We start from the raw sequence: 24,011 nt of genomic DNA, 5'->3' as shown, positions 1-24,011 counted from the left end.
GGGATACACCATGTGCCAAGCACACCATCTTTAAAGTGCTGGTGCTCTAGTGGTCTGGCAGGACCCAGGGACCCTTCCGGTGATTTAAAGGGCATTCTGATACTTGCATCCCAACACCAGAACTTTGAATGCTATCTCTGGCTGCCACTGCACAGAAGCTGGTGAGATCAAGCCCTAACTGTCTGGGTTCTTATATGCCCCCTTTAAAGGCACTTAAAAACAGAAAGTGGGAATCCCTGAAATAACAACATTTTAGGTTCTCTGCCTCCCCAAATTTGCCAAGAGACTGAGATTAGTAGGGAGCCCCAAAATCATCAGTTTCAAGTTGCATGTGCTTTCCATTTCTCACGGTATTTCAATATTTCCACAGCTTGATCCTGGCTAAAGCCAGCCAGTGCATAGGGCTAAAATAAGATTAAAATATTTCTTTTACCCCAGATCTGGGAGTTGGTCTTAGTTTTGGACAAAGCTCTGGATCATTTCTTTAACTCTGAACCTGGTCACCTACCTTAGTAAGTTACCAAGTGAAATCAACTTCCAAGCCTCTTTTGTCAACCCTCAATGGCCAAATGCCTTCTCTCTCTCTCTCTCTTTTAAACAAGATCTGTTTTATTTAGATGAATTAAATGTCAATATATTTGTTGCTGTGAGTTGTTCCAGTGCCGATTACAATACCATTGCATGACTTTAAAGTCTGTGCAACTGTCTGGTGCTACATGCTATTTATGTCTGCCTTTTAAAATGTTTAATAAACACTTTTATATTGATATTTTAAGTCTTCTGTCTCTTATTGAGGTTTGGAATGGGTAGTCCAAGAAGGATATTTTTTTTTCTTCTGCCCATCTCAGATCTCAGCCCATACAGAGCTTCTTTTTATTTCTTTGTTTGGATTTTTTTTTAAAAGAACAGTCTTTAAATATGTGAAATGATGTAGGGAAAAGGCATCGCTTATGGGATGCTACTACTAGAACTGAAACAAATATCTGAAGAAATATCTGTTCAGTACAAAACTGTTGCCAGTTGGTATATTGCAGCCTTAGCACCCTGGATTGACTGTGATTCAAACATACAAACTGAAGAGAACAAAACGAGGACATAGAATTTATATGAAAGAGAAACGAGAGTAATTTGATTTGAAAAACTTCACTCCGTTGACTTCAGAGGAATTACTCTGGATTTAAACCTCTGACTATGTCTCATTGCTATGGTCCAGATCCTGCTCTTCCTGATATCAGTATTAAAACACACATTGACTTAATCGATGGGGGGAGGGATAGCTCAGTGGTTTGAGCATTGGCCTGCTAAACCCAGGGTTGTGAGTTCAATCCTTGAGGGGGTCATTTAGGGATCTGAGGCAAACATTGGGGACTGGTCCTGCTTTGAGCAGGGGGTTGGACTAGATGACCCCCTGAGGTCCCTTCCAACTCTGATGTTCTACGTTGCAGGACCAGCTGTTTAGGCCCTGATCCAGCAAAGAACCTAATCTCATGAGTAGTTTCACTGAAATCAGTGCAAGTACTCACATGCTTAAAGTTAATCACATGCTTAACTGGATAGGTGCCTTAATGCAGATCACTGATTTGAGGATTCCATCACTGGCTGGGACTTGAGCCATGGTGGGGAACTTTGGCTACAAAAGGAATCGTGCTAGAGAAGAAGGTATAATGAGACTTGAGTCAGGAGTGGGTAAGACATTATTTGAAACTGGGACTAGTGAAGACTCTTTCTGTCTGTAGAGGAGGGGAGGGACAGGTTGGGTAAGAACAGGTGTCCTAGGGCCAAAAAAGGACTGCTTTGGCAATCATGGAAAAATAGGGTGAGGGATTAGTGAGATAGTAGCCTACTAGAGCATGTGGATGGGTGAAAACTTTCAGACAACCAAGAGATAATCTCAGTACCATCCTGTGCTGGGAGAAGTAAATGTTCCCTTTGCAGAAGAATAATCAAGGAAAAGGCCTCATTTGAGATTCTTCAACCTATAATAGATTTGTTTTTTTTTTGTTTTGTTTTTTAAAAAGAGGAACTAGAGTATGAATCAGTTCCAAACCAGTTCTAAATATTTCAGCTCTTCACATTTCTTGTCTCTGAACTGAAAGTCATCCAGGGTTACACAACAATGTACAAAACTGGAAAACTTACAGCTCCCCCTCCAACATGTGGTGGGAAAGTGTGACGCGATTGCTAAGCCAACGCTAAAGTGAGATTCACTGAATGCATCAGGGGTTAGAGGGAGAGTACACAATTTCATTTGCAGGTTTCAGATTGTTTTCTTTTTGATTTAATCTGATTCTCAGAATAGCATTATTTTGGAACAAAGATTTTCACACTGTTTTGCTTAATATTTTACAACCAGACTGTTGACTGACGTATCATTGAACAAAAATTCACCCCTATTAGTTTACATAATGATGGGGAAACTAGCTTCATCATGGGTGTAACAGCAACTAATAGGGTATTAGGTGAAGGTGCTACAGTACGATTGATTTAAAGTGACACTGTCACACTCAATAAGCTCAAAATTACATGATTTAGTTGGAACGCATGTTTCCTGTGAGTGTCCAAAGACTTAAGTTGGATGCTCAGTGTTCCAAAGCTATTGCTTCTCTGACCAAGTTGACAAAATTCAAATCAGAGTTCAGGTCTTGCTCACATCAGAATGGGAGATGGCCAAAGAGCGTTCAGACACAATTAGAACCCCTCAATACCTTCATCCAACATGGAACCAAATTGGAGCTATTTTGAGATTTGAAAAAATGTATACATTTTTTCCCTTTGTCTGCTTTTTTTATACTGCTCTTCAGACTTGGGTTCCACTCATGAGAAGAGGTGAAAATAATGATATATACAAGTTTGCATGACTCACATCCTTGTCTGGGAGTCAGAAGACACGAGTCTATGCTTGACTCTGCCACTGACCTCTTTGTGACCTTGGAGAAGTTATTTCACCTCTATGCATTACTCCCCCTTCTGCCTTTTGTCTGTCTGGTTAATTTCGGGGGTAGATTTTCAAATGCACCAGTGTGAGGTAGGTGCTCAGCTCCAATCATTATAGCTCTTTTGGACAGGGGCTGTCTCTCAAAGTTGGGTCCTGATCTTTGTTCAAATAATTAAGAAGAGAGTTCTGATCTCTGGCCTGATTTCTAGACCTCTGGGATTCATATAGAAGCTTTGGATCAACCTATGAAGCTAGGGATGTTTACCCTCACGGAATCTCTATCCCTTCTGAAATTTGCCCATTGCTATGCACCTTCCTACCCAGCTCAGCCTTACTGCTCCATTTCTAGCAGCAACCAGTTTTCTTTCTTTCTTTCTTTCTTTCTTTCTTTCTTTCTTTCTTTCTTTCTTTCTTTCTTTCAGATACAATAACAAGAAGTAAATCTACTCAGCAAGAGTCTTGTAAATTTCAACACACTTCCTGCGCTGATGAAGAGAGCAAAATGGTTGGAGAGGAGAGAGAAGGAGGGGAAAGAAAAAAGAGGATTATGATGTTCATGCTCATGGCCAGGAACAAAAAAAGAGTTAGTGTGTTAGCACAAAAATGTTCCTTGGCAATATCTGAGATTCATTTGCAGCAACTGATCCATGAGCTTTAGTGAGAGGAGCATGTCTCAGAATCAATTCTTTTTCTGTTAATCTTTACTAGATGGCAAAATCTTTAGTCCAGTTCATAGAATTTCATGTGTCTTTTCAGACAAGGTTTCATCCATTCCTTTTAGGAGGACAATTTTACGGGATCATAGAAATGTAGGTCTGGAAGGGAGCTCAGTAGGTCATCTCGTCCATCCCTTCATGCTGAGGCAAAGAGCAAAATAGATGCACTTAAAAGATTTTGGAGCAGAAGTCCCATTGTAGGAAAATGGGATGTATGCGCCTAAGTCCCTTAGCTTCTTTTGAAAAATCTCTCCATTAAAAGGCAAATAATAATAGTCCTCACATTATTCTACAAAAGGAATAATGACACAATGGATTTAGACCAGAACTTGGAGCCAATAATATCTGAGTTCAGAGCCTAGCTCGACCTTTGATTTGTTATTGGAAAGTCATGTGACTTCTCTGTATCTCAATTTCCCCATTGATAAAAGGGGATTAAAATACTGACCCATCTATTTTAGGGTATTGGAGGATGGGCTTTAATACTTTGACGATACATTCAATATCATCGGTCAACATAAAATATTTACTACATGAAATTTACTCATAGGTCAACCTTAACATGTTCAGATTTTTTTCATATTATTGACTTGGTTTTTCTTTAATCACATATCTAAGATACAGGGCAAGATATTTTAAAATACCTAAATGACTTAGGAGCCTAAATTGCAGACTTTCAATGGAATTTGGGCTGCTAAATCACATAGCTGCTTTTGAAAATTGTTACCTACAGTTTTGTTGCATGTCTTCACGATAATGCAAAAAATACTTACATACTAATATTCATGAATGTATAGATAATACTATTTGTAACACAGTAGTATGTAGGGGCCTGAACTGAAATCAAAGTCCCATTGTGCTAAGCATTGTACAAGCATATGTTCAAATACTGTTCCTGGCATCTCACATGTTACTGTAAAATCAAAGCTCTCCAGGGCTTTATGTGCAGTATAATGTGCTTGAGAAGAAACCGGTTGCCAGCACCATTAGAATTTAAGATGGTTCCAATGGAATGCCATTTTTCAAACATGATGATTTTCTGTTGGAAGCAGTAGAGAGCAGAGTCAACTCAGTAGCCCTTGATTTATGAACTGTTTTCTTGCTCTCAGAATCCCATGATGTTTGTGGTTTCTTAAGGAACTATTGTTTGAACCAGTCAACAAGAACAACAATTATAACCCTAAGCATGTTTTTTCATTTGAAATCATATTGGCCTTTGATCAGATTTCGCCTCATTTTCACACCTCACATCATGGAGTATTTTCAAATAATAAAACTGTTCCCAACTTTTGTTCATTGTTCAACGGCAACTTATTAAATGGTAGGTCAAGAGTCTGCAATGGACGACACTACAGTGCATATTTAAAGCCACAAGTAAAAGCAAATCATACAAATGTTTCCAAAGACTGTGTTCCAAGGAGTATTTTTGGAAACATTCATGTTGTGTTTTTTAATGAAGGCCACATTCTGAGGCTACGACACCATATGTCACATTCATTTTTGTACCAAAAGGGAAAAAAGAAAAAAGAAAAAGAAAGAAAAGGAAAGTATGTTTGGCTTTTAAGTGTTTTTGGAATACTGTTTAAGCATGCCTATCATTCTCTTCGGATGTAAGAAGAATTTTTGGCCTATTAATTTAGCTCATCCAGTATTCCTCTCTATGGGACAGCTTCTCCAGTATCTTGAATCTTGCGTGGTCATTTACGCCCATGCAAAATGACTACAGAGTTGGTGGAAAATACCCAGGCTGGTTGACCAATGTTTTATTTCCTTCCATGGGAAAGTTTGACTTTTCATTGGAAAACCTAAAGCTAAAAATGTTCAGCTAAAAACTTAAAAAAACAGAGGGTGGGGGAGAAGGAACACTGGTTTTTGGTTGAAAAATCTGATTTTTTTGAGGAGAGCAAGCACTTTCAACAAAGAATGTTGTTCAGTTGAAAACTCAGTTTTCTATCAAAAAAGTTATGCTTGAAAATTTTCAGCCAGCCCTACAATCAACTCTGATTTGTTGGTGTTTCAAACCCACTAGGCATGGGTATACATAACCATGAAATGTGCCAGGCATTGGTTAGTCAGTTCCTCAGTCTCTCTTTTATTACATGTTGCAATGTGACATGATTATAGGCCCCTATTCACCTCTGACTCAAACCAGTTTTATACCAGTCAAACCCCACTAATGTCAATGGAGTTACCCCTGATTTACAGCAATGTGAGAGGAGAATCTGGTCCACTGATGTCATGTATATGATGTCATCTGCTTAGCCCTAGGTAGAAAAGAGGTTTAGCCCCTTCTAGCAATATAACTAGCAGAACTTTGCAAAACTGTGGAAGAAAAACTTCGGCAAGCTAGCATAGTCCTTCTGGAGCTTGGTGGGCCATCAAGAACTTAGAAGACTGTGCATGTGTGAAATACTCTCCCATGTTGGTATGATACTGGGAATGATGATTCAGGTCTAAGTTCTTTTTTCAGTTATACAGTTATAAATCCAAAGTATGTCTATTGACTTCAGCTGAGTTTCTCGGAATTGGCAGCCATGTCACTGAGAGCAGAAGTTAGCCCTCGGAACCAAATTTTGAAATGTAGGTGCTTACGTTCATTTTCAATGGACTGTTTCAGTTGACACTTAACACTTCAGTAAGGTACCAGTGTGCCTGTGAGCTCCCCTGAGTGCCTCAGTCTGTAATTGGGCAACCAGATTTAGGTTTCCAAGCTTGGCAACTGGGTGCATCATTTCAAGAATCTCTCTATTCTAGTTCATTCATTCCAGCTCTTTCTTCAAAAGGTCCATCTGCAGGTGCTTGTCATTCCTATTAAGGCTTCATGGTAATCCAGCCTGACCAAATGCTGCTTGTGAGAAACATTAGAAATATAATATATAAAATAGAAAAAAGAAATCTTCTTTGTTGTCCATTTTGATGGGATAAAAAATCTTTAAAAAGTTCAGGAAATTGCCAGAAAGTTTTATTTTCCAAGTACAGTCCCAAATTAATGATGTTTTCTGAGGTGAGAGGCATAATCAATACTTAATATTTGTACAACTTAACAGGAGTTACTGAAACCATAGAGGTAATGTGCATAGTTTAGGTGTCACAGAAAGTCCAGCATAGGAAATCAAAAGTAAACTTTCTTCTCTTCTTTTTCTTTTGTAGATTTCAAATGAGGAGAGAGAATAATTAGCCACTGGAACCACGGATGTGTCCAGCGACCTGGGGCCACTGAGCCGACACAAGACAGATGACTGAGCACTGTGATCACTAGAGGCTTGTAAACATGCAAGGAAATAAGCTCAGCTACCAAAACTCTGCCCAAGAATGCACCACAATGAGGGCAAAAAAAATGCGGAAGAGATTTCTCCACAAGGATGGCAGCTGCAATGTGTATTTCAAACACATCTTTGGAGAATGGGAGAGCTACGTGGCTGATATATTCACCACATTAGTGGACATCAAATGGCGCCATATGTTTGTGATATTCTCTTTATCTTACATTCTTTCTTGGCTGTTCTTCGGCTTGGTCTTTTGGCTTATAGCAATCCAACATGGAGATTTAGTACATGATGAAGAAATGACCCCTTGTGTTGATAAGGTGCATAGCTTCACAGGAGCATTCTTATTCTCACTTGAAACCCAGACAACCATAGGCTATGGCTTTCGTTGTGTCACTGAAGAGTGCTCTGTAGCGATCCTCATGGTGGTCCTACAGTCAGTATTAAGCTGTATTATTGACACATTCATTATTGGAGCTGCCTTGGCTAAAATGGCCACAGCTCGAAAGAGAGCACAGACCATCCGCTTCAGCTACTATGCCACTGTAGGCCTAAGAGATGACAAACTCTGCCTTATGTGGCGCATTGGTGATTTCCGGCCAAACCACATGGTTGAAGGCACAGTAAGAGCTCAGCTTCTGCGCTACATGGAAGATAAGGAAGGGAGAATGACAATGGAATACAAGGACTTGAAGTTACTAAATTACCAGGTCATACTTGTTACACCAGTGACCATCGTACATGAAATTGACCATGACAGCCCTTTATACGGTCTAGATCGGAAAGCTTTGTCCAAAGACAGTTTTGAAATCTTGGTTACATTTGTCTACACTGGGGATTCAACTGGAACTTCACACCAGTCGAGAAGTTCATACGTCCCCCGAGAAATCCTTTGGGGACACAGGTTCAACAATGTCTTGCAGGTGAGGAAAAAATACTACAACGTGGATTGCCTACAGTTTGAGGAAACCACAGAAATTTATGCTCCCTATTGCAGTGCAAAGCTTCTGGATAGGAAGGAACATGAATGGAACAGAACTAAGAAAACATTGGACAGAGGAACAAGTACATCAACACTGGAGGTCAGAGATACATCGTTTAAGGCAGTTGCCCTCATCAGCAGTTCTGAAGATCCAGAAGATCTAATGAAAGCTGTCAAACAAGATTCTAGAGAACTTCCTCATCAGAAAGATCCATTGACCTTAAATAAAATCTTAGCAAAGTCCAAGATCTAGCTCTTCATTGCAATTAAAATTACTGCCCCAACTGTTCCCTAAGCAGCCTGTAAAATATAAGCACTGTTGAACTCCATACACAAAAGTATTTACATAATAAATCTAATTCTAAGTGTATTAGAGAATGAAAACAATATAATGTACCCTGTAAGTAGATTTTTCAAAGCTACCTAATTTATGTGGATGGCCAATTCCCAAATTAATGGGATCTGGGTATCCATCATCTCACTGTGGCTTTGAAAATCCCAAACAATTTCTCCATTCAAAACCTGAACATATATTGTATTTTGAATCTCAAAATTGTAGATGAAATTTTTTTGCAGATTCTTTTTGAAAATGTTTGGGAAATTTGGTTGTTTTGAAATCAGCATATATAGTGGTAGAATCTTTTGAAAATTCATGTTTTTGAAGACAAAATCCATAATATGGTAATGAGAACAGATCTGTAATATGGTCACAGTGATGAACTCTGACAAGATTCTTTGCAAAGCTCAGGAAGTGAAACCCAGGAGCTGTAACATAAAACAATATTGCTGCCTTGCTTTTGTTATTTGTTCCCCCTTTATCTGATCACTTTGGTATTCTGGATCCTATTCTGAACCCTTAATACAGATTCCCAAATTAATCTGGTTTTCATAGCAGTCCACCTGTAATCTCCTCTGCATTATCTACAGTGAACATCTGTTACAATTAATACAGTTCCTTGCATGGAACACTTTTCCAACAAGAAAAGGTGTCTCTGGAAACAGAACTATTGAACTGATGATGATGGGCGATTACTTGTTACCGGGTATGATCATCTTCCATGGGAGTTATGGGTCCTCAGGTGGCTAATAAGGCCAATCCTTGAACCACAAGTTCTATTACGATGAGGGCAGATGTTTTCAGGCTCAGCAGGAGGCTGTGGATCATGACCAACTGGCTGTTGACTGGAAGCCAGTCTCTCCTTCCTCCTGCGCCTCTTGTCCTCTTCAGCTTGTTGGCGAGGAAGTTCAAAATGCAGGGGAACATCACATAGGACTTCACTCCATTTTAAGCGATCCTGGACAAGTGTCTCCCAAGTGTCAATGTCGATATTACACTTTTTTAGGTTGTCCTTCAGCAAGTTCTTATAACACTTCAGTTGTCCACCCACATCACGGTGCCCCTCTTTCAGCTGAGGGAACAGGACCTGTTTTGGGAGGCAATGGTCTAGCATACAGATAACGTGACCAGTCCAGCGAAATTGCTGATGGATGATCATTGCCTCGATACTGGTACTGATACTCCAGAACACTAATATTGGTGTGCCTGTCTTCCCATTTGATCTTCAGAATCTTACAAAGAGAGTGTTGATGGTGCCTCTCAAGGACTTTCAAGTGGTGTCTCTAGGTTGTCCAAGTTTCGACCCCATACAACAGTGTTGGGAGAATAACGGCTTGATAAACAAGAAGCTTGGTGAACTATTGAACTATGCACTTTGCAAATGCATTAAACCCATTTGGGGATTTTTCATTCTCTATCACCAATTGCTGGTCTGGCAAACACCTAAATGAGTAGATTTACTCATGTAATAAACAACATGTGTGAGTAAGTGTTTGTGGAAGAGGGTTTTATACTTAGGGTTTCATTATATACAAGTTCACAATAAGCAGGTTGCCCTTTTCTGTAAATGCCTACTGCTAATCAAATCCAGAGTACAGTCATATGCTTCCTGCTGTAGATACAGATATAGATGTGTGTGTGTGTGTACAAGAATGTATGTTTTGAGGCATAAGCCAACTGATGTGGGTTAGGAAGAAACTTCTTCTGTGGGCAGGTTAATTCATAACAGTCCGCTACAGCAATTCTTACAGATTTATCTGAAGCATCTGAGGCTAGCCATTGTTGGGTACAGCCTGGGAATGAATGCATTGGCTTTTCATTAATGAAGACACAGGAATAAAGAAATGCATTAAGGGAGAGTGTATGCTTCTGCCACATACACCCCATGATGGCATATCCTCTCTGGGTCAGAGCGTTTGCAGCTTCCATGTCTTGTGCACTGAAGATGTCATGGAAAGATTTTCAGGGCGCAAGGGGGTACAGCTGTAGGATGAGAATTTAAAAACAAAAGTGAAGTCCTCAACATTATAAATACATTCCAGGCACGCCTCTTATCAAGAAGGCACAGAACAACCCATCCACAACCCTATGCTATAGGTGACTTCCACTAGGTATCCCCCTCATCTAAAGTGACCATCCAAGGTTAACATCTGACCTTTATTTGATCCTGGGCTGTTAGCCAAAGAAGCATATCGAGCCCCACTTTCCTCGGCTGTTGAGGGCCCTTTTACAGTGGAACTTGTGTGGTTCCACTGTGTAAGCTAGGGGACTAGCTAAAGGTGTGAATGGGACACAGAACCACTGTCTAGCATGGAGTCCCATTTCACACAAACTTCCCCTATGATGTCATGCAGTGGGCAGGGCATGGCTGGCTCCTGGTTGAATCTTCCATCCTCCCTCCCATAACGGGACTTTGCAAACTCCTGCAGTGGCTGCTTCTGTCTGAATGGCACCACAGCCTGGTGATGGGTGAGAAAGACGGCTTTTCGCCTCACACTGGCTCTGGGTATCATCCCCGTGACACGCTGGGAACTAGATGGAGAATTTGCCCCTGAAAAGCACGCAGCTTTTTTTCACTCACATCATCAGTGGAAAAATGGGCATAGGGTCTGCACCAAAACCCATTGAAGTTAATGGGAATCTTTTCACCCACTGATCACGGGCCCACAAAGAGCGAGGCGGTGCCTTTCAGCTATGGCCCGGCGATGGGGGCAGGTGGAATTATTTGCTCAGCGGGAACTCCCCAAGGCAATACGCCCGACTTTTGCAGAGTTCTGGAGAAAAGATTGGGGTGGTGGGGAATGTAGCTGCTATGCAGCCGTTTACAAGGTTGCAGCACATGCTCCTTGTACAGAGGCAGATCTGAAGATTAGGGCAAAAGGGCAAAGGCCTGTATGTAGCTCATCCCTTTGCTGCCCACCGTGGAGAGACTAGGAGAGACTGGCTGCACCAGCAGACTGGGCTCTGAACTGAACAGCCAGTTTGCCTCTTCCCTTTATCCAGGTAATTTTATTTATTTTATTGCAGCAGAACATGTGTGATACTGTGAATTGTTGACTAGAAAGTAAAAATCTCTTTGCAGTGGTCTCATTAGCACAGGCTGCATCTCGGTTATTTTCTCCGCAAGCTCAGAACTATTGTTCTGAAGTCAAGGTTAGTTTATGATACAGGGAATATAATAACAGCTTATTATTAAAAAAAAACAAAAACATTTTTCCAGATCCGCCCACCACCATTCATTCAGCCAGTTGCCATTTCCTTCCCCATTATCATATATCATTTAGCGCATGTGAAGTCAGTTTTCAGATGGGGAACATAATGTATAATCCCGTTGTTTACTTCTCATTTCTAAACACTGCGCAGGAGGTCTGACTTTGGCTCTCTTTCGAACATGAAGCATTAAGCTGTACAGTCATTTCAGCAAATCGCAGGTGCAATACTGCGCACTGAAGGTGTATTTGTAGGAACAAAGCTGGGTTGTAAACACTTGATAGACATTTTTTAAAAGTTTCTGCTGTTTTTAATCTGGGAGAATGCACACAGAAGGGGGTTGGGAGCAGGGTGACAATTTTAGGCAGCCCATTTAGGCTACATTTTAACAGCTCACTCTCATTTTCAAACCATCAAGAAAGCAAGTGAAATAACATGTGGGATAAGAACAAGTCCAGAGGCTAAAGGAGTGAAGCAATCCTTGTATCGACATTAGGGCCAAGATAGAAAATTTGGATCTGGATTTTGTTCAACTCCGCTCCTTCTCCCCCTCCCCCCCACCAAACGTTGATCCAGATTCTGGTTCCAGCAAGTTGGAGCCTGCTTATAAGGTCAAATCCTAGTTCTATTGGAGTTGAATGGAAATGAATCAAAGAAGCAGCATGTAGAGTTGGTACTAAACTGGAAAATTCACATCTGGATTTTGATCACTGCCAAATTCAGAATGGATTTCTGATTCTTGCATATCTCTAGGAGTGTTCATCTTTTTCTGCAAATGTGATATTTATGTTGTTACCCATGCTCACTTCACGCACATTCGCAATGAAACCCCAAAGTACCTCAAAACTCATTCAGGTTCCATTTCAAACCCAAATCAAAAGATTCCCAAGCCATCAGGCCGCACGTGGGTCCAGAATGGAATCAAACTGGGACAGCCAAGGTTCTGACGTAAATGGCAGTTCGGCGTTATGGTTTTCAGGTGAAAATCAGTCCCATCACTTTCCTTCGCAAAGGAAACCCCCATGTAGACTGGAACAGAACCAAAGTTTTGCACCAACCTATATGAAGCAATACAACTGAATTTCATAGAGCTCTAGCTGGACTTCATACAACTAGTGGAAATTCAGTAGGTTGCCAGTGGATGGCAGACATGCAGGGCTGGTAGACCTCGGTTTCCATTTACAGACAAGGGAGGTAAGAAATCAAATCCCTTGGGTTTGCTCTTTGGCACTGACACACTGTAAAGATGAAGCGTTTGACACACACAAAAATAATCATCTGACATTAGCTCACTCATAGCCAGTGAGACATATTTTTGGTCATCTGTGCGCCACCTTGTGGCCATAACAGGATACAGGTCTGAGCAGTCATTAAGCATGCTGGCCCCACTTTGCTTCATGACTGATGCCGAGGTATATAATGAAACATTTCTGGAAACCACCTACTAGCAGAAAAGGGCTATAGACTAAAAATAATTCCTAAAGCTCAGCCCAGAGAATCCATCCCTTCTCTTTCCATTCATCTTAGCTATTTCCCATGTACCCATCTCTACAAAATCTGACCACCACTGTAGTCAATAACAACATTTAGGATACATAGAATGCTCCAAATATTCAAAGCACTGTACATGCATCAACCAATTTATTGTCCTGATATGCCTATGCACTACATTAAAAAGTGTTTTTATAACACATCACAAATGGGGAAGCTATGACAGCAATTATATGGCATTTCCCAAATACAGGATTAGAACTCAGGGCTTCCAAAACCTGACCCTTATCCTCAATCCATTAGACACCACCACCTCATTGCAATAAATCAAAGTTCAGTGAATAAATAATGTTGCTATAAATACTGATTCCACACATGTTCAGTCCCTCTGATTTATACTGTATCATTCCTTTTATATATAGAAGCAGAACTGGAGGGATGCTTGATTTGCCACCATAGGTTTATATAACCAGCCAAAACTGGCTACACTCCACCAGGGACCTTTCCAATAGAACAACAATCTATTTACAGTCAAAGATACTTACTTCAATGTGTATCAGTGACAAGAAGTTACATGCTGCCAGTCTGTTTGGCTCTGCATGTGTGAGCCCAAGGGCTATAAAGATACTTCATCAAATACAACTACAAAGTATCACTATATGCCTATAACTGTAAATAATACAGAAGAATAGGCAGACTCTAAAATGGAAATACCATAATGATCACTTCACACTCAATGCTCCCTTCACAGTGCATAGCTGAACACAAATATTCAAACAAGTGCCTTTGTGCTTTCTTCCATGCTGCATGGGAGGAGCTCCCTGTAAACATCTGCAGTGCAACCCCCTTGTCTTCCTTCAGATCCCTACTTAAAACTCTCCTGTACCATGGTGCCAACAGAAAACTTGACAATGGTCAGGCAGCTGGAGTCACTGTTTTGCATGCTGAGCTGCATTGTCTCATTGTTTCCTTGTGTACTCTCTGTCTGTTGTCTCTCATCTCATATTTTGATTGTAAGCTTCTCGGGGCAGGGACCATCTTTTTGTTATGCATTTGTACAGCACCTAACACAATGGAGTGCCTTGGGTCTATGACTGGTGTCTCCAGGTGCTACTACAATATAAAAATGAACAGCAAAAAGACAGGCAGGCCAAAGTCCCAGTAAGGTCACCGACCTACACTGATCATGTCAGATATGACCAGCACTCATTCCCATCATTGTCATGTATATAGGCAGCCTGTTCGGGGTGTGCCATAGCAGTGATTCTCAACCTTTCCAGACTACTGCAACCCTTTCAGGAGTCCGAACCCCGATCCCCGCTGCCCAGGGCTTAAGCATATAACTTAGCTTTGGGGGCCCCTGTAGCATGGGGCCCCAGGGAATTTCCCTGCTTGCCACCCTCTAATGTCCGTCTGGCACTTACAACCCCTCTAAACCTCTCCTGCGACCTCCCTCGGGGTCACAACACCCAAGTTGAGATAAATTGATCTAGATGAGTTGATGTACCCCTGGGAAGACCTCTGGGTACTTTGTACCTCCCTGATGGAGAACCACTGTGCTATAAGATTTTAAGTTTTGTATGAAATATGGTTAGTTTTAATGCGTGTAAAAGCTCTCACAGCTTAGGATGGGCACCAACACCAGAAAATGCAAATAGATGGATAAGTCCTTGCTCAAGGTAGAAAGCTGGAAAAGACTCTTATCAATATACCCTAGGGGAAAACTTCCCCCTCAGCCCAAATTTAGAGCTAGATTCTGCTATCCTTATTCATGCTGAGTAAAAGCAGCCCCACTGATTTCAGTGGGACTGCTCCCAGAGTAAAGCACAGCACAGTAGTATGTGGCTAGGGAGGCAGATTCTGGTAAACACCTCGCCAGTTAATCACCACGGCTATAGGTTAAAATCCCCTCTCTCTGTTTGGCTAGTCACCAACCTGTTCACAAAGACATGAATCCCCTCCCCACTGGGTTTTGTTTTATATGTTTGTGGGTGTCACAGTGTGTTGAGCGCCCCACTAACACTCAAGACAGCAGCATCTACTCTCGAAGGGCCCAGCAGCTCTTTCTCTGCCCTCTCTCTTCTTCTTCTTCTGGGGGAAGTCATAAGACAGGCACTGGCACTGAAGGGGACAGTCTTCCATTAGGAGGGCCAATGCAAGAGATGCACCAGGAACACTTTTAAAACTGCATCATATCTGCTATTTCAGGATGCAGGTACAATGCTGCAGGAGATGCAATCATCGCAGAGTGGAAGGTGTGTGTGTGTGAGAGAGAGAGAGAGAGAGAGAGAGAGAGAGAGATAAATAGCTCCTCTGCCCTAGTTAAGTTGGCTTTATTAAAATGGAACAGAGAGGGCTAAATTAACCTCAAGTTTCACTCCCATGAAAGATGTGCGATTTCACCAGCAGTGAATTTGGTCCAGTGTAATTACCATACTGCTAATTTCACCAGAGCTGATAAGAGCACTGGAACAGCAGGACCATATAAAGGGAAGACTCACACACAGCTGATCTATATGTAAGGGGACTCTTTCCCCCTTACTAACATTCAGTGGGGGTGTTTTAGTTGCTAGCTCCCAGTACTAAAAAGGAGGAAGGGTCGTTGGGGAATCAGGAACCTGAGACTGACAGCCCCCAGGAACAATGGGGAGAGGCCAATGCTCCAGGTCAGGCTGAATGACAGGGCGAGCCAGGCTAATCAGGGAGTCAGGAGGCCAGGGAGGTCCCGTCCTCCGTGTGAGCTGGATTTGCCTGAGTCAGACAGAGTGGGGCCGAGCTAAGGAGAAAGCAGGGGCTGAGCTGAGCTGGGGAGCAGAGCTGGGCCAGATCCAGAGAGAGCAGCTCCTGTCCTGGGAGCAGAGCTGCAGCCCCAGAGCCAAAGGCACAGCCCAGGGAGAGCAGACTTGCCCTGGAGCAGAGCTGCAGCAACCAGAGCCAGAGGGGCCAGAGAAGCAGCCCAGGGAGCTAGAGGCAGAGCAGCAGCCGTGCTGCGACCGAGGGGTGCAGCTGGGGCTGGAGCAGTCCGGAACTGGGGAGAGCGAGGGGGACCCTGGGCAGTGGGCCCAGCACACAGAGATGCCTCAGCCAAGAGGCTCTGAAGGCCAGGCTTGGATCGTAACCCTGACAGGGCAGGGACGACACTGGGAAGAAGGGTCCTACCACTGAGAGTGTATGGCCACCACCAGAGCGAGTGTCCAACCCACAGCATCCCTGCAGCACAGCCAGGCCCTGAGAAGGCCTGGGACTTACAAGGAACAGACTGTGAAATGCCCGGACGTTCCAGAGACACTGTTTGTGATGTTCCCTGCCACCGAGCGGGCTGATGTGTTTCCTTTAACCTTTCCCATTTTTCCTTATTCTTTTTAAAATTAATTGTTGATTAAATAACTTGCATTTGCTTTAACTTGTATGTAATGGTCAGTGGGTCAGAGAAGTGCCCAGTGCAGAGAGAGTACCCCGGAGTGGGGACACCCGAGCCCCTGTCCTAGGTGACCACACAGGGTTGGGGGTCGAGCCCTCCCAGGAATCCTGGGCCCAGCCTTGTTGGGGTTACGAGGACTCTGCCAGACAGGAGAGTGGAAGGGGAGTCCTCAAGGGCAGGGAGACCAATGGGTAAAGGAAGTGGGAGCGAGGACTTAAATCCTTTTGCTAGCCCACTTCACCGGGGTAGTGCAGAAGCCAGGAAAGTTCCCCACAATAGCGGGACTATTCCCTCGCTTACATATAATTATGGATCCCTTTTATGAGCACAGGAAGAACAGAAAAACTGCTCTGTTGAACTGGCTGCATCTATCATGTGGTTACCTCGGTTTAACTATGACACACAGGGGTGAGAGTTTTTCATATCCCTGAGTGATGTAGAAGGGTCGATCTAATTTTTAAGTGTAGACCAGGCCCGAGTCCCTCTTTGTGCTGTGTTTCCTGCTTCTCTTTCAACCACCCTCACCCCCGGTGAACCAATACCCAGCAAAGTCCTCTACTCACATACTTCTAATTTCTGGCTGGGCTCACGTACCCCTTTGTCCTAGGTGAGAGCTGTTATAAAGGAGCCTGGTTCCCACAGCCATCCTAAATGAAGGGCGGTGGCCACACCCACCAGCCTAATCATGCTTCGCTCAGCTCACAACATGGATTTGACTAATGTGTCAGGTTGGATTCGTTCTCTGTCTCTCATCCTTTCTCCTTTGTCTATGATTGAGGCCACTATCAGGTGTTCTACCCCAATGGCTCTCAACCCTTTTGGACGACTGTCCCCCTTTCAGAAGTCTGATTTGTCTCGCATACCCCCAAGTTTCACCTCACTTAAAAACCACTTGCTTATAAAATCAGACACAAAAATACAGAAGTGTCACAGCACACTGTTACCGACAAATCGCTTATTTTCTCCTTTGTACCATATAATTATAAAATAAATCCTTTGGAATATAACTATTGTACTTACATTTCAGTGTATAGTATATAGAGCAGTATAAACCAGTTATTATCTGCATGAAATTTTCATTTGTAATGACTTCACTCGTGCTTTTTTATATAGCCTGTTGTAAAACTGGGCAAATATCTAGATGAGTTGATGCACCCCCTGGAAGACCTCTGCAAACCCCCAAGGGGTCTGTGTACCCCTGGTTGAGAACCCCTGTCCTACAATATTTGTTAAATCAGAATAGCATGCGTTTCAGATGTGGAGTTCTGCAAATTCACTCTTCCAGGCCCCAATACAGGAAAACCGTTAAGCATGTGCGTAAGTCCATCCCAATTCAGGAGAGTGCTTAACCCCTGTGCTTAAGCGCTGTGCTGAAAAAGGAGGGTTTCCCGAAACAAGGCCCCAGTAAAAGAACAGAAAGTTGGAATATGACCTATTTTTTCAAATTAACACAGCTGTTGAATACTTGCAAAGATCTTCACTCATGAATGAATTACAGACTGAGAATTATTTGCAGAAGTTTTTCACGGGATTATTATGGATGAGCAAGTAACTGGGGAAAATCATGACCTGTTCGCATCCACTCCGCAAACAGCAAAAGAGAGGACATTTGCCCACTACGATTCTTCTCTCTGAAGCACTCGCTCACAGCTGGAAAGCACAAACACCAGCTCTCTGCAAATGAGACACACCGCATTTGTGACTGTGTTCTATGCGGGACCCGTGCAGAAAGCTGTGCACTGAGTTGCCTCATGCTGCCACAACCAGCTGTGGGTAACTTTCTGAGAATTTCCTTTTCGATTTGTGTGTGTGTGTGTGCGCGCGCGCGCGCGCACTTGGTAAGAAAATGGCATAATCTTTTTCTCTCTGACCTTCCCAACAAGTGTTTGCTTAATAGGATTTGGACATTGGCTCAAATAATAGTAGAAGATCAAAGCCAACTTTTTAAAGTATTAGGGAGATTATAAAGTAAAGGCTGGATTGCGCCTGCTAGGAAGAGCCAGAATAGAGTGCAGTGGCCCCAGGAGAGGCACTCCCCTGTGCTAAGGGGAGAGAGCCTGTTATTACAGCTTTTCATGAGGTGCAATCGCCTCCCCTCTGCCTATGCACGCTTAGTGGAGTAGGGTCAGAGCTCCTCTGAGTACCAGGGCTGCTGCTCTGCTTGAGTCTACAGGAAGCATAAGGGTGTGTGAAGGGTGCTTCATGTCCCTATGGTGTGCCCACATAAAGAGCAAGCAGGATCTGCCCCCAGGCGCTACATAGCCCCAGAAAGGAAGCTAAGCAACACAGAAATATGAGAGGGGAGGAAAGAAAAAGGTGACATATTGTTTATTGAAGATCGTTGTGTCTCCATCCATATATTTTGCTAACCACAGAGTTGGTTCACTGCGTGGGTGAACTGCTCTGGATAATCAATCAGAAACAATGTCAAGAAATTCACTGAACTATTTTGACCCATTGGTTCGGTTTGAATTTTGAGGGAAATTCAGGAAGGGGCCTGTTTATTTCATCCACGTGGCCCCACCCCACTGCTCAGGAGCTTAGTTTGATCAGCCTGTACAGCATCTAAAAAATCAGCCATTGTAAAACAATTTGACTTTCTTGTTCACTGGTCCTGTCTCAGTGCTGCCTGTTTGAACATACACTCCTCTAAATCCAGTGAAATAAAAAACAACTACTGACATGTTATTTGTCTTAGAAAACTACCATGGATTTTGATCCTGATCCACTGCTTAATTTGTAATTAAAGAGGTGCCAGGGCTCAAGCAATATTTTTCCCCTTTCATAACTGATGCAGCAAGCCCAGAGGTGCCAGGGTTATGAACTGCCAAGCCTAGAGGTGCCGGGGCTCAGCCCTGGCACAAATTAAGCACTGTCCTGATCATGACACTGAAGACAATGGGGAGTTTTGCCTTTGATGCTAAAACTTGCAGGGTCGATGAAGCTGTAGATTATTTTCTACACTATCAAGAGGAGCAAACGATTTTCATAAACTTGAATCAAATTAGAAAAGTAGCATGCTTTGGACTGATACTAAAATAATGAATTTTTAACACAGGCCCCATGCCTGTCCTCCTTTACGGAGCAGAGTCGTGGAAATCTACATCAGAAATTGATAAGAACATCAACTCATTCCAAAGTAAATGCCTGCAGCAAATCTTCAGAGTCCACTGGAAAGAGTTTCTTGCAACATCAGAAATTGTACGTAGAGCAAACCAAGAGAAAGCATTTAACATGGTAAGAAGATGGTGATGGACATATTTAGGATATGCTTCAAGGATGCCACTAAAATGACTTTCACCTCTAGTAATAATATGGACACCACCTGGGAAAAAACAATGATGGCGACCTATAGAAACATGACACAGAACAATAGAGAAAGAAGCTCAATCCATAAACATGACTGTCAGAAGCCTGAAAAGACCAGAACAAGACCAAAATTAATGGTGGAAACTGGTGTATTCCCTATGCACCTAAGCATAGGGAATACACCGATGCATCCGATGAAGTCAGCTGTAGCTCACGAAAGCTTATGCTCAAATAAATTGGTTAGTCTCTAAGGTGCCACAAGTACTCCTTTTCTTTTTATTAACCATTAACTCCCTTTTTCTTGATATATACAAAGAATGGAGATTATAGAAGATAATTAACTGCCTTTCAGACATATAGAAAAATATATTCTTACTAACATTCAAGGCCTGGTTTTTACATACACTAAAGTCGCTTCACATTTCCAGAGCAGTAACCTTAGTATAAATGAGAATTAGGGCCCCCTTGTATAATCAGTAGAGACACCTCTTTACACAGGGACCTCAAACCTGCAAATTCCATCACTGTGTCCATTCTACTCTTTGCAGGTTTTAGTGTAGAGAGGATTCCGGGCTTTTATCTCCCTATCGCCTAGCTGTGCTCACAGTACTGTTGGGCAACATAGTGGTAAAAAATAAAAATGAAATGAAAACCACCTGGATCCTATCTGTACAACAACTTTCACCATTGCTACTATTGGTGGAGCTGAGACTATGGTAAATTAAGGCTCCTACATTGTAACTGAGGACTCAGCCCAGTTAGGGAGCTCAGTTCCACATTTGGGAACTCAGATCAGAACCCAGGCATCTATAACCGGTATTTAGGAGTATATCCTTCAAAACTTGATAAAAAAAATTAGCCAATCCTATAATGACACGGGGGCATAGACTAGATGACCCAAGAGGTCGACTTACTTTCCAACCCAAATGATTAGCCATGATTCTAAAGTATGAAGGTTGTCAAGACAGCATTTAGGCAGAATCACTACAAAGTGCACTACAGATGAACAGGTGCAGGCATGGTCACTTATTCTCAGGGATGATGCAGTCCGTAGTACTGTAAAAATGCAAGCTGCACACTGAACACCACAATTTCTGTGGGCTTGCGCCTGTGAAGTGGTAAGCATCTGCTGAGAGTTGAGGGTGCTCCATGCTTATTTGTTGCAAGGTCAGGGCCTAAAATGTTAAGTTGCGGAAAGGAAGTTTCTCTTCGTATTAAGCACTGTCTCTGTCGTTGAGGATATCTCTTGCCTTCACTGTTGGATTGTTAGGTTTGACTCATCATTTCACCCTTTCTTCACCTTGCTTGTTGCATTCACCGTCTGTTGTGCCCAGGTTTGGTGTGTAGGGAGCAGAAAATGCAGATTCATTTTTAAACCTGTGAAATAAAGATGTTGCTTGGTGGGATTTTTCCTTCCTATAATAGGTAATACGACACTCTGCCATCTTCAGCAATCTTTGCAGCTCCCACAAATCAGAATAGTGAATAGGAAAAACGGAGAAAACTCCTTAGTGTCAGGAATGTAAACCTACTACATTTTCTATGTCATATTTCTTCCTCCTCTTATGAACAATTGGCTTTTAAACTCGTTATCACTGTGTCACGGGCTGTACATGTGAACATCCTATCTACTTGCAAAATATGTAACACATTTGTTCGCTCTTTTAGATCCTTCATCAAAACTCAATATATTTAATTGCCTCTACTTACAAATGCATCACTGATTTATATATTGCATATTCTATTATTTCTGTTGCAAATATGGCTTAATTTTTCTTACAGAACCTAGGCATCAGACCTGTTAACATCTAAGAACATCTCAACCTCAAGATTTTATTGTGAATGAGACAAACACCTTTATCTGATGGATTTTTTTCTAGCTGACCTAACAGCTAGAGGAGAAAGGCTAATTTATACCAGTTTATATATTGTGTTTTGCTTGAATCTCCATTTCCCTGCATGTAAAGCTTTACTTCTGGTTTTGCATGAACCTAGCGAACTGATTGTACCAAGTGGATAAAAGACCAGGATTCCATTGTAAATGTAATGTTCGAGTCAAGATATTTTCAGCTGGAAATAAAAACTTTGGGAACTAAAATGTACTTGGCCAATTCAAGATATGGAGATGCTATATAATTAGGGCAGTCCACCACTCAGACATAGAAAGCAATTTATTTACATGTCCAATGCAATGTGTTTCTGGATCCCATCCTTCCCCAGGGAAGTCTCTCTCCACAAGGGCTCTGCTATGTTCTGCAAAGTTTGGGAGAAGGAATGGAGGGAGGAAGGTGAGAGCAGGGCTGGGGAAAGGCTTACTTGCATAGGGACGAAGAGTACCCTTTCTTTATACCAGTGTGGTTTCATGTGTGTGACTGAAATTTTGTCTCTATAAGGAGCGAGACCCTGGTGCTCATTGCTCCTCTCTCAGTGCATGCATGATCTCGGACGCACTGGTCATGTGACTGATGATGCTGTGTTAGGCCTTGGCTCCCACTGCCCCCTCTGGCCTTTGGTAGACTTGCTCCTGCAGATAGGGCATTGGGGAGATTCCCCATTGCAAGGGAAAAAGCAGTTCTCAGATGCTATGCTGAAGAGAAAGAAAGAAAGAAAGTAAGAAAGAAAGAAAGAAAGAAAGAAAGAAAGAGTCGTCCTGGAGGGCAGATAATATGCTGAAAGAACTGACTATTCTCCCCACGCAACCCATTCCATTGTCTCCCACTGTGCAGTCCCTGGGGTCCAGACCCTATAAGGGCTAGGAAAGGGGAAAAGCAAAGCAGGAGATATTTATAGTGGCAACTATTTATAGCTTATATTTATAAAACATATTTTAAAAGCAAAATTAACTCCTGGACTGGAAAAAAGGACATTACGTACAATGGAGTTAGTGCTCAGATGCGTGCTATAGACAACCAATGTGAGAGAGAAAGAGGTAACACCATGTCAGAGAACCATTCATGGCTAGGAAGAAAACAAGCCATGCTTACTCTCAAGGGTTAAATTTTCAACTGCATATAACCCACTTCATCCCGTCTTTCGAGAAGAGATTTGCAACAGGAAAGGGTTTTTTTAGAAACATTTCACGTAACTTAAACTTCCTGGTACATAGGTCGTTTAGGAAGCATTTGTCTTTCTGCCACTCTCACAGGTCAGAGATGAATTTCTTAAGAATAGCAGAATAAAGCAACCTGTTTGAAATTGATGTTTCATTGCTAGAAAGGATCTTTAGAACATAGTTGCCACTACCTTAAGAGCACTGCAAAGAATCTAGCAACAGTAGAATATCACTTTCTGCTTTTCTCTAATACCCTGTTCAATATATAACACTACTTGGCCTGATCCTGCAAAGCTTTGCTTCCTGTGAGTAATTCTTATTCACGCCAGTCATCCCAGAGCTCACTGGGTCTGTTTGCATAAGTGTGCATAAGAGAGGAGTCTTTATGCAAGAGTTTGTAGGGTTAAGCTTATTCTGTAATGTATTGGGTACATTGTGCAATGCATTGTAGAACTCACAGTATGGTCTAAACAACGTTCCATCAGTGCTTCATTCAGTTGCATATAATTACACCCACTTGAAATATATTTTCATCAACACAGATCATCATGTTACCATTCCCAGTTTGCAGGTTTATCTGTTTTAACTGTTATACTTATTTTCGTAATAAAAATAAACAGGGACTCTGGAGAATTAATAAGGGTCCCCCCTCCCCAATCCTAATATAGGTGCAGAAGCTTGGTAGTGGTTTTCTCTAATCACCCATATTCAATTATTTCAAAATCATAATAAATGACTAAAATCAATTATTCTTACTGGACAACTTGATTTTTACTAGATTTATCATGCAAAGGAAATGTGTATCTAATTAATGGAGCGGCTACTTCTTATTTGCTTATTAATGAACTATTAGATAGAAAGTGACCCAAGGTTTTTATGATTCATAAGATATACATCTGCATGACATATACACATATTCATAATTATCTAGAAAAGGGTTAATCAATGAGGTGGCAAAGTTTTCAGATGATACCAAATTATTCAAGATAGTTCAGTCCAAAGCTGACTGTGAAGAGTTGCAAAGGGATCTCACAAAACTGGGTGCCTCAGCAAGAAAATGGTAGATGAAATTCAAAGGTGATAAATGCAAACAAATGCACATTGGAACAAATAATCCCAACTATACATACAAAAGGATGGGGCCAAAATTAGCTGTTACCACTCAAGAAAGAGACTTTGGAGTCACTGTGGATAGTTCTCTGAAAACATCTGCTCAATGTGCAGCCACCGTCAAAAAAGAGAACAGAATGTTAGGAACCCTTAGGAAAGGGATCGCTAATAGGACAGAAAAT

General features: G+C 42.1%; 1 protein-coding gene across 1 annotated transcript in view; it reads left to right on the top strand.

Moving 5' to 3' along the window:
- KCNJ16 (potassium inwardly rectifying channel subfamily J member 16) overlaps window positions 1-9,725 on the top strand; it is a 48,365-nt gene extending 38,640 nt beyond the window's left edge. Inside the window, exon 2 of the mRNA XM_037914602.1 lies at window positions 6,802-9,725. Within this exon, the coding sequence (XP_037770530.1) occupies window positions 6,923-8,152 (1,230 nt within the window). The 5' untranslated portion in view covers window positions 6,802-6,922 and the 3' untranslated portion in view covers window positions 8,153-9,725. The remainder of the gene's footprint in view (window positions 1-6,801) is intronic.
- The last annotated feature ends 14,286 nt before the right edge of the window (window positions 9,726-24,011 follow it).

The sequence above is a fragment of the Chelonia mydas genome, chromosome 14, assembly GCF_015237465.2.
Source record: "Chelonia mydas isolate rCheMyd1 chromosome 14, rCheMyd1.pri.v2, whole genome shotgun sequence".
NCBI classification, from domain to species: domain Eukaryota; kingdom Metazoa; phylum Chordata; order Testudines; family Cheloniidae; genus Chelonia; species Chelonia mydas.
This window is presented reverse-complemented; position numbering and strand designations above follow the sequence as displayed.